General features: G+C 32.6%; 1 protein-coding gene across 1 annotated transcript in view; it reads right to left on the bottom strand.

Annotated features, from left to right (window-relative positions):
• The window catches only part of RIP5 (ROP interactive partner 5), a 5,841-nt gene extending 2,279 nt beyond the window's left edge, over positions 1-3,562 (bottom strand). Inside the window, exons 1-3 of the mRNA XM_088518700.1 lie at positions 3,338-3,562; positions 1,841-1,944; positions 90-261 (exon numbers count right to left, since the gene is read on the bottom strand). Coding sequence (XP_088374826.1) covers positions 90-261; positions 1,841-1,860 — 192 coding nt within the window. The 5' untranslated portion in view covers positions 1,861-1,944; positions 3,338-3,562. The remainder of the gene's footprint in view (positions 1-89; positions 262-1,840; positions 1,945-3,337) is intronic.
• Between the last annotated feature and the right edge of the window lie 8,670 nt (positions 3,563-12,232).

Raw genomic sequence — 12,232 nt, 5'->3', positions numbered from 1 at the left:
CTATCCTTACAATTGATTCCAAAAAGTATTGCAACACTTATTTAATTGAGTAATGCAGCAAGGATGGTGAAATCCATTAACTAGGGTACCTGAGACACTGGGCTTCTCGGTGACCTGCGTTCAACAACTTTTGGGCTTCTATCTTTCGGTGTTTTACTAGTTTGAGTAGAAGCAGATGCAAAGTCAGACTCTAATGCAACTGGCTTGAATTGGCGTACAGCACGAGGAGAAACCTTTTGAGGCACTTCTGAGGAAACACTTCTGAAAGACAAGTGACATGGCAATCAGGTATGAGTTATAGTGGTATCAAAAATCACAAACTTATATTTAAAATAAAAAAAATAAAAAAATAAAAAAAAAAAAACAAAAAAAAAAACTGATTGTTTAAGTCATTAAATATATAGTGACAGTCTTGTTAAACATGCATACATTCTGCCAGTTCATCTATATATTTAGACCATATTCTAAGTAAGTGAGCCAGCCCATTGAAGGACTAGCTAGCTGAGACATCAGTGATAGAATTTTAATCCATGGATTATGCTTTACCACGAACTATACAGAGATGTAAGAAATATTCAAAATATATAATAAACAATATTAATTGAATGAAAGCACTGGTCATAAAAAAAATAAAAACCAGTTTTGGCATATATTCCATTCGAAGTTCTTAAAACTTTTTTAATTGGAAATTCAAATTCCAATATGCATCATCCACCTAAACTTTAATTATTTCAATATTTTTGGTCTGGGGGGGGGGTTAGAGAATTTTTGTCCATGACAGTTCTGGTTGTTTCTCAAAATTAAAATCATACTCAAACATGGGTTTTTGCATTTTTGGAACCGACAATTGAGGAGTTGTCCAAGAGCTTATTCATATACATTTTGGTTAGGACTATATAAAATCCAAAAGCTCAAGCCGTTCAAGTTTGGGCCCAATAATGTGTATCAATTTCTCACACTTGTCATGATTTCTCAATGTGGGACTTGACACCAAAGGTCCCCAATCCCATAAAGAGGAATAGATAACACGCAATTAGACTGAAGAACAACATATAATCCAAAAAAACAAAGGGTACGGAACAAATAAACCCGCGATCCATCATGGTTATGGAAATACTAATATGGCCTGTTTTGTTCAGGGCTCGCTGAAGCCCTCTATGTTCCTTGAAGTGTATCTACAGGTCAACAAGAGGCCCCAGCATACTAATATGGCATGTTTTGTGCAGGGCTACCTGGAGCCCTCCATGTTTCTTGAAGTGCATCTACAGGTCCACAAGAGGCCCTAGCATATCCCCATGTTTAAGGCAGAGACAAGGACAAACAGCTCAATATATATTTAGATGCTGAGAAGCACATTGCAACTTTAGAGTCGAGAATCTTACCAACAATTTTTTTTTTTTTTTAAAAAAAAAAAAAAAAAAAGTCCCCAACTGTAAATTAGATGGTGAAAATAGCATGAACTCAGTGGTAAAAGGATAGTGGATAGGTGATTCATCCAAGCCAAAAATAAAAATAAAAAACACCAACCCAAAAAAACATTTATGAAAGAGTGAAGCGCTAAATGATCAAGGATCTTTGGGAGTCACAATATTCTATACTATAAGCGCTCAATAACTACCAAAGCAAGATAGCCCATGTTCACCTTTGCAGTATGCCTTTAGAACAGTTTGTTCTAACAGACCATAAATGGAACAAATGGCAAAAACGACAAAATATACTACGTGAATTCAAACAGCATTGCCCCGCCCGCTTCAAATACCAAACCAGCCCCTTCAGATTAACAAAGGAAGATGCCGAGAAGCCTCCAAACGAAAGAGATCAAAAGAGCATTTGAGGTTACCTTGCTTTTGGGGTCTGCATGATATTAATGCCTTTCTAGGAACAAAGTGAAAATGGGGTCGATGTACAAGCCGCGCTACTTAAATGCTGCCTGACCCACAAGGCCTGCAACAGTTACGAGAAAATCAAAAGTGAGATAAGGGCATCCAATGTGTAAGTCCATGATGAAATTAATGGGTTCATGAAGGAGGGCATGTGCTCCGTATCATCGCATATGAAGCCATAAAGGCAAAAGATATGCTAACCATAAAGTTGATTGAAAACAAAAGATTGAGAAAACACAGCAAAAAATAAAAGGGTCAATGAATGGGGTGGGGTTAAGAGTATTTTCAAAACGTTAACACAACAGTACTTCGTGTAAATTTCACCATCACCAACTTATTGGACAGAACGGGCCTACAGCTACAGGGAGGGTTGACAAAATCACAGAAATAACCCTTCATCTCCACATGAGAGACGAACATCAAATGGTATATATATTCAGCCCAACAGTGGGCGTTTCTGTAATTTCGAGAGGTGGAGCAGTTAACCCTCCAGTTTTGCCGTGACGAAGGGGAGAACTGTGACATGTGGGGTTTCAAAAGTTTTTGGACTCAGAAACCGCTCTTACCCATTGATTATGTCTGCAAAGAGCCTGCAAACACAATTAATCCGTTCGTTTCTACAGAAAATCTTTCTCGGAATCTTTTTCCTGTGAAAAACGTAAATGAATTTTTACTGAAACAGAAAAAAAAAACTAAAGACCGGATTTAATCAACTTCTTAAGAACTTCAACGTTAAATAAATATCCATGCTGAAAATTGTTCCAAGTAAAACCAAAAAAGAAAGGCTATACATGAATAGAAATTTTCCCGGGCCATTTTTCCTGGAAATAAAAGCCAAACAGATCTAAAGCTTGAAGAAGGAAATCAGTGAAACAGCCAGCAGAAGGAAGCAATGCAGCATACAAGATCAAACGAGAAGGCGCCCTTTAGGAAAATTGTTTGATAGGAAACCATAGAAAGTTGGAAAAAAGAACCATAAACCTTTTTGAGATTCGATTTGCTTTTCAAGTCCGGAAAAGAACAAAAAGCCTGCAATGTTCAAGCTCTGGAACTCGAAGAAAGAGCCAGAGCGCATCACTTTTCTGCAGAAAAACTTTTCCATAAGTGAAATTATATCTCCTCCAAAAAGAACTTCAAAAGAAACATCATTACGTTCAAAGAAAGAGAAATAAAAAGCTAAAAAGATCAAAACTCCAAAACGAGTCAAAAATTGAACCAAAACAAAACAAAAGGCACAGTCCACAGGACCTCTTTTGGTTGCCGAGAAAATGTGAGAAAACTACACAACAAAACGCAATGGTAGTCCAAATAAAATGCTGCTTTGCTTTTTTGTTTTCTAGGATCTTCTCAGCGTGCCTAACCCTAACGGAGAGCACATTTGCTCGAATGAGAGAAAAATTTGTAAGAGAGAGAGAGAGAGAGCAAAATGTAAGGTAATGTGCTTTAATATTTACCGAAAATGTATCTTCGGGACGAGCGGGTGAATTTGTGAGAGAGAATGTTCTTTGAGAATCAGAGCACAGAGGACGCCATTGGTGGTAAGAGGAGTAGCAGCAGCTTCTGTGCTTTGGTTCTTCTCCTTCTTCTCCTTCTTCTTCTTTGGGCAGTTTCCGAGGCGCTCTCTCTCTCTCTCTCTCTATCTCTATCTTTTGGGACAGTGTAGTGAATTGAGTAAGGGAGTAGGTACAAAAAAAGCGGAGAGAGACTGGAGAGATGTATTTGTCAGACTAAATTCTTTTTAAACCGTGTTTTACGTCCGAATTTGCTTATTCGATATATTTGAAAGTAACGTTATTTTATCCGCACGCTCGTTAATTTGGGACGACGTCATAATAACAATAATAATAATAATAATAATAATAATAAATTTTTCTTTTTTTTTAGTAAGGGTTTATTTGAGTTTAATTTTATATTAGGGTTAAATATTTAATACCCATACAGTTTAGAAACTTCATTTTTATTTTCATAGAGTTTTATTTTTATCACAGGACCCCCTTAGGGTTTTGATAAAGGACCAAGTTAGTTCATCTGTTAGTTGACCGTTAGGACTGACACGTGGACCAATCAGATGTTGACACGTGACACCTATTTAATTTTTTTTAAAAAAAAAAAAAATTAAAAATGTATTTTTTTAAATAAAAAAATTAATTAAAATAATTTTTTTTTTTTTAAAAAAAAAAAAAGGAAAAAAATTGGGGGGCGGCTCGGGCCATTTGGAGCCACCCCCTTGGAACCCAAGGGGGTGGCCGAAACCACCCCCAATAGTGGTTGGGGTGGCCGAGCCACCCCCATCCAGCCAAATGGGGGTGGCCTGGCCACCCCCATGGCCAAAGAGGTGGCCGAGCCACCCCCAAATGGTCAAGCCACCCCCAATTTTTTTTCCTTTTATTTTTCTTTTTAAATTTTTTTTTAATTAAAAATAAATAAATAGGTGCTACGTGTCAACATCTAATTAGTCCACGTGTCAGTCCTAACGGTCAACTAACAGATGGACTAACTTGGTCCTTTATCAAAACCCCAGGAAGTCCTGTGATAAAAATAAAAACCCAGGGGGTAAAAATAAAGTTTCCAAACCCCATGAAGTATTAAGTACTTAACCCTTTATATTATCAGACTCACATGCATCGTTGAGTTATATAACAACAAATAGAGCTATCCGTGAGCTTGTTCGGGCTCAGTTTGATTATTAAATAAGTCGTTTGTAAATATAAAATTATACTCGATTATTAAACAATATATATATGTATAAAACTCGGCTCATTTGTTTAAAATTTGTGAACATACTTATATAAGAGTTCAGCTCGCTTAATAGCGCGACTTGTATATATTTATATATTTACATATTTATTCATAAATATATGTATATATATTCATTAATAAAAATAACTTATATAGTATAGATATGGTCATATCTTAAATTATCTAACCATTAAGTATCTAATGCTAGTTGAATCAACAATTTGAATTGTTAATTATATGATTGAATGGAAACTTATTATACTTAATCTATCATTAATAAAATTTGTTTTATTTTGTTTATTTGATTCTTTTTATACTTAAATACAAAATTTAAATAAACCAATACAAGTCAAGCTCGAGCTCGAGTACTCAACTTGAGCTCAACAAAAACTTCTGAGCTCAAGCTTGAGCTCGGACAGGGCACCCACCCTGACGAGCCAAGCTTGGATACGAAATGGGGCTCAAGTCAAGTTCGAGTTCTAGCTTGACCAAAAATTCAACGAGTCAAGCTTGAACAAGCACTACCTACTTAAGCTCGGTTCATTTACACCCCTAATTAACAATTATCTATTCATCTATTAGATAACATTATTACATATTTTATATTGATGATTATAAATTAAGTTTGTCTTTAGGTTTAGTGTTTCTTTTTTTCCAAAAAAAAAAGAAAAAAGTTGTGTCTTTTTAGTTAACATTTACTTTTACTTTAAATTAGGTTGAAGAAATTTATTAAATTGGCATCCTTTTAAAATATATGGGTTTTGTTTGGTAATATGTATCATAATTTTTTTGTTTTTTATTTGAAAATGTATTTTGACGTGAAATAAAGATTAAATTGTTTTTTGTATTTTTATTAGCGTTTTTTTATGGATAACTTTATTAGCGTTTTGTGTTTAAGTTGTCTGTTGATTTTTTTATTTTGAAAATAAAAAACATAAATTTGAACAAAGAGAACTATGATTCTCATCACATGCTCTATTAAAAATACTTGTAAAATCATATATATTTTGAACGCATGTCACTTTAATAAATTAAGATTTGAAATTAAACATTCTCCATATGCATTCATAATTTTAAAATCTTGCAATTTTACTCTTAATAATTCTCTATTAACCCAAGAAAAAAAAAATCTTGCAATTTCACTCATAAATGAAAATGGAGAAGATGAAAAAGCTAATCATAAAAGGGGTTAACTTAATTTATTAACTCGTAGACTTTAAAATGATCTTATAACCCTATTAAAAATTTGATATTTTAATGATATCGATGTTTATTTGTTACCATTATGATGCGTTTGTGATATATATATTAAAAATAAGTAATTTTAGGGGCCATCTTTTTATCCTCCTAAAGCTGATGTGACTTTTAAAATTACCATTAAATTTTAAATGAATCATATTTGAATTTTGATCCAATAGTAATTTTGAAAGTCACATTAGCTTTAAGAGAGAGAAAAAAAAAAAAAAAAAAAAGATAGTTCCTACCATTACTCATTAAAAATGTTACATATTTAACTTCCATCTCACGAGCTAACATGATAGTGTCTATCCTCCCTTTAATCAACATTTATTAAAAATAAAAAAATAAATGGTTGATGGGCACCGTTACATTAGCCTAAAGGGAACGATTGAACATTTAACTTAATTTATTAATTCGTTTAAAAGAAACTTTAAAATGATCTTATAACGATAGTTGGTGAAGGTTTGATGCTAGATGTGGACATTCACGGAGGAATGATTGAAGTGGGATTGGATCGTTCAATGGAGAAAGTTTGAAGTTGGATTCAAATGTTCGAAGTTGACAACTTATTTTTTTAAAAAAAAATCTAAGACACCTTAGCCAATCTTATCTATTTGGCTTGCCTATAAGTAGAATGCTATGCCCCTTAGCCTCCAGTCCCACCCTTCTTCAATCTGAAAACCTTATTGAAGAATATGAGTTGGGAGTGTGTTTTATTTAGATTAAACTGTTAATATGTTGAGGTTGTTCGTTAACACAAGATGTGTTATCGATCTCCTGGTTCATCTTTGTTTTATTTTGAGATTAGTGATGGATTAACAAGTTAATGATTTTGGACATGCTTTTTAGTGCATAGATAAGAAAAAACATTTTTTCTTAAAAAAAAAATAAAAAAAAAAACCAAGGGAGTGGCCGAACCCATGGTGATTTGGGGGTGGTTTGGTCACCCCCTCATTTTGAAAAGAACAAACAAATTGAGATGTAGCCAAACCACCCCCGGTCCATTTGAGGGTGGTTTCAACTACCCTCTAATGAATTTTTTTTATTTTTTATTTTTTTTTTAGGATTTTTTTTTTTTCAATTTTATAAGGATATGTTTGTTTGATTGAAAATTTTTATGGTCATTTTTGTCTTTTTGTTGACTTTGGGGACATTGACAAATTCTATAATTTAGGAGGAATATTGACTCAATTGGTAGTTTGGTGTGGGACATTGACAAATAGGATGGTAATTTGAACGGTATATTCATATAAATCGTATCTATACTCTTCCATAAACAATTTTTTTTTTCAAAACGAGTGTCAAAATACCTTTTCTTAAGAGCCCGCTTGATCTAAAACATTTTGAATCTCAAAATTCAAACCCAGTTCGAAGGAAATGGAATAGATTCAATTCAAACTCTTCAAAAAATAAATAAATAAATAATACAGTATGAAAAAAAAAAAAAAAAAATTCAAGAGATCATTTCTGCATCACAACAACATGGAAGAAGCTCCCGGTTATTTTTTTTATTTTTTTTTCTAACTATTTACGAAAATTTCATAATTATATTATAAATAGTAGTCAACAAATCTGTGTGTCTCTCCATGTGTCTTCAATTTTTGCCGGAGCCCCACATTACATGATCCATGGGTACGATTGAAAATCCATGGACCTTGTGTTGTGGAGACATATATGTTCAAGTATGGTCCACATTGTCGAATATACATGTAACTTTAGGAGTCATGCTCCCACATAAATGTTTGGAAAGCATTATATATTCCTACTTTTTTGTATTTTTGCTGCATCATATGTTATGATTTTGTTAACACGTTTTGGAGTGTCCTCTTGACATGGCATGAGTGAAATTATATAGTCTTTCTTGAGATGCTCAATATATTTGTTTTGGTTTAATTGGGTGTAATATACTCGAAATGGTTGTTTTCGAGGCTCCTCTAAGAGCTTTTTTGGGTATGCGTTTGAGATGCCTAAAAGTGTGTTTAACACTTAAAAAATTCGTTTGAAAAAAAAAAAAAAAAAGGTACCTGTTTGGTTAAAGAAATTAAAAGTGCTTTTAAGAGTCCAAAAACCTAAAAAAATAGCAACAAAAAAAAAAAAAACACTTTTGGCAAAAGCTTCATTTTTAAGCTTTTGCCGAAAAACGTTTTTTAACTTAAAAGCTATATTTCTCAAACACAATTCCAAATATGTTCTAAGCATTACAACATATGCCATTTTTAAGGGAATAATGTTGTACATGGTTAGGTAAACACTAGGGTATGTGTTTGCCTCTCACAATGGAATTTTTATATCTGATTAGCGTAAATTATATTGGGTTTTACTGATGTCTTGGTCATATGCTTGGGTCAGACTTTGGCTTAACTTAAGGGAGTGCCTGCAAATTTTACTATATAGGCCCCTCATGTCATTGTTCCTGGTAAAGAGACAGTACTATAGTCAACAGACAATGCGATACTAAATTCAATGCTTGGTTTTGAATTAGTTTAGGGAGTCTATTAGAAAGGAATTTAGATAATAGATTACTTGGAGGATAAAAGAACATGTGTAGGGTGTTTTTGGTTCATTTATTTAGAGAATTAATTAGGACACTTTTTTGCTTTATTGGTGTTAGAGTATATGATAAATATTGATATTTTTCGTGATAAATGAGTATTTGTTTATCTGAAGCAAAGGAATTTTATTAGAATTATATTACATTTAAAATTATTCATGCAATTTGTAAGATCTATAAATAGTCTTATACACATTCACATTAATTAATAAGAGAACAATATTAGATTTCTTAATAGTGGACGGAGGTGTCTAACACCAAATTACCCCTAAATCTTTTACGTTAATTTTCTTTATTTATTCCTCTTTCATTTTCTATTTAATTATAAACTTCTTCAATTTGAGACCTATATTTCTTTCTTTCTTTCTTTCTTTCCTTCCTTCTTTTTTTACTAACCTGATCTTGATAACTAGGCTTATTTCTCTATCTTGATGTTGAGCAAACACACAAAAGCATAAAAGAGAAGAATACATAGAAGTCAAGGGATAAGAAAGATATTACAACATTAAGAACCATCATTTGCCACCAAATTATTACTTTAGGTAACTTTCACTATCATCACTACCATTTGCTGCTCATGATATTTGCCTTCAAATCATCACCATCAAGTAGGGGTGAAAAAGCCATTAGTAAAATGTGAAAAAACTATTAGTAAAATTCAAGGCGGCTAGCGGTTAGTAGCTCTAATAACAACTAATCGCTTTTTAAAAGAAAAAAATTTAATAATTAAAAACAATAATAATAATAATTAAAAAAAAAACAAAAACAAAATGATGTCGTTTCTATGGTAATAGGTAATAGGTAAATCATAGTACATAAAACATTGTTTCTAGATTTTTCTATATATTTAAAATTTCAAACACAAAAACGACATCTTTCATGTGTATATATATAGGCGGTTAACAATTTTTTCTAACCGCCTTCAAAAGCCATTAGCAAACTGTTATTAACCGCCCGCCTTTTCACTCCTATCATCAAGTACTTTTATAAGCAATGTATGGCAAACTTTCCTTGAACCATTTTGTTCATTTTTATTTTGAATTTGTTCACTTCTTTCAAGGATAAAGATATCTTAAAATTTTCTCTCGAAATTCCAAAAAATTAGGAATTTCAAGAGAAAATGCGAGGCTCAGGTGCTCGAATAAGTGGACTCCACATGCAAGACTGTTCAAACCATCCGAGTCTCGCTCCCTCTCTCTCATTTTAGGAAATCATGATAACTCCTCGAACAATTTGTGCATACTTATTGTTATCCATTTGGGTCAATCTTCATGGGGGCATTTGTTGTCTCTTTACACCCAACAACTGTTTCCTACATGGCCTCTTGGCCCTCTTCCATACATTGCAAGGTTGCCCATTGCTATTCTTGAGCTTTGTAGTTCATAAGTTCTCCAATATTCTGAGAGGAAAAAGAATAGAAGTGAAAAGAAAAAGAAAAAGCCCCAAAAGCTTTTTACTTTTAATATCAATAAAATCTACAGTTATAGCCAGTGCCCAATGCAAACAGCCCCAAAAGCTTTATCCTCCGATCTGTTGTTGTGGATCGTTCTTTGTTCCTGACTTGTCAAATCAAAACCAATTTCAATGCAGCACTTGATGGATTCAATCGGAATGGCAAATGAATAATAATTTTTTTTTCCCGGTTCAGAGCATCCCCAATGATTTTTCTTTTTTTCAAATTTGGCTAAAATTCAGATAAACCAAATTTTGGAGAAATTACTTTTTGACCTATGAATTATTAATGTCTTAATATATATTTTTTTTTATGAACCGTTAATTGTATTATTTTGTCCCTATGAATTATTATTTTGTGCCAAAAATTTCATTTTGTCAGTTAAAGCTATTAACTCAACCGGTTAAAGTGATAAAGCGTTGAAGTTCATGAGACCAAAGTGATACAAAGTGACAGATTGACCATTTGAGTTAACAGTTTTGACTGACGGAATGGAGTTTTGAGCACAAAACAGTAATTTATAGAAACAAAGTAGTATAGTTGACCGTTCATAAGAAAAAAGTACAAAAACATTATAATTTAAGATGGCAAAAGGTAATTTTCCCCAAAATTTTTTGTTCCATTCGTAATCTATATTTAGAAAAAACAATCTTCTTTCCTTTCTCATTTTCACACATTTTTATAGTCATTTTCCATCTTTCTCTTCATATGGGTACTTTTGAGAATAAATAAATAAAGATAAAATAAAAATTATATTTAAATAAAATAAATTGAGATTTAGATAGTTTATTGTGTAATAATAATAGTAATTTACCAAATTCTTGCTGGAGTAGGTAAGCTAGATCATTGGCTTTTGTGCCAGTAGGATATGTCAATGTCGGATGCAAGCAAAAGCAGAAAACAAAAGAAATACTATATATATATATATATATATATATATATATATTTGAAAACTTCATTAAGTCCTCTTAAACTTTTGGTTGATTTTACAGATCTCTTTGAACTTTTAAAACTCTCATTTTGGACCCATAAACTTTTATTTTCGCTCAAATAAGGCCCTTCCGTCTATCTGAATCGTTAAGATTAAACGGAATGCATATCACGTGACTTTCACGTGATTTTTTAGGGTTCATTTACCCCTTTTGCCCTCACACGCACTCACCGAAATATCTAAAATACCCTCATTCGAAAAGGGGCAAAATTTAACATAAATGTTTCAAAATCGGCGTCAGAAAGTTGCGAAACACTTCTAGAAGATACTGTCCATGCGAACCATCGTCATCATCGCCGGCGAACCATTGTAGCTGAAGTTTGGTTGTCAATTTCCAGCGTGTTAGTTAAAAATCAGTTCAAATCCACTATAATTAAGTAAGTTTCGTTATCCCTAAAATTTAGATTTAGGGTTTGTATTCGAAATTTTTTTAAATTTGTGGTTGATCAATAATTTATAATTTGTGTTGGATGTTTGTAGGGGGTTTTGCATGTAACGCCTCTGGAAGCAATTTTGAGTAGTATTTATTTGTTTAAGGGTTTTACATAGTATTTATTTGAAGTGGGTCATATTCTCATCGTTTTTTAGATTCGCTGTTTTCTGACAAGGCGTTAAAAGTTGTCATATGTTTGGTCAACTTGTCGTTAGTTTTTTTTTTTTGAAAGTTGTTGTTTTTCTGATTTTGTTTTTCTAATCTAAGTGTAGTCCCTTAGGTTGGAGCTGTGTTTGACACATGATTTGAACGAGATGAGTTTTACTACATTGAATAAAGTGGTTAAGTGATCCCTTTCTTTACCACTTGTTTGGTTGCTGACCTTAAAAGGCACAAATGTGCTTATACATTGGCAGAGAGGTTAACTTTTTGTTGAAGTTGTTGTTTAGAGTTGATGAGTAGTGTAGTCCTTTGTTGATATAACCAAACGGGACCACAATGCATAGTGTGTAGCATAATGTACTATGCCCTTCGGTTTTTTTTTTTTTTTTTTTTTTTTTGTCCTTTCTTATCACGAGGGTTTAGTTACTAGTACTTAAACTTTAGTGGCTTGTTTAAAGTTGTGTTTAGGAATTTTTTTTATCACTGTCATGTGGTCTGTTTGGTGGCTGCTTTGAGTACAGGGGTAAGATGGAGAATATTATTAGGATTTAGGGGCAAATTTTCTAAAAATTTGTGTATGATTTTTAATTAAACTAAGATTAAATGTATTCTTTGATTGGGTCTAGTCATTGGCCACCACTTATGATTGTTGTTGTTTTTACTTTGCTGAAATTGTTTGGTGGGTTGCTTTATAATATTTATAATAATGATTGATGAAAGTTACTAGTACTTAAACTTTAGTGGCTTCTTTAAAGTTTTGTTTATGGATTTTTTTTTTATC

This window comes from Corylus avellana, chromosome 8 (assembly GCF_965113065.1).
Source record: "Corylus avellana chromosome 8, dhCorAvel1.hap1.2, whole genome shotgun sequence".
Lineage (NCBI taxonomy): Eukaryota > Viridiplantae > Streptophyta > Magnoliopsida > Fagales > Betulaceae > Corylus > Corylus avellana.
The sequence above is the reverse complement of the archived record's forward strand: the minus strand, read 5'-3'. Positions and strand labels throughout refer to the sequence as shown.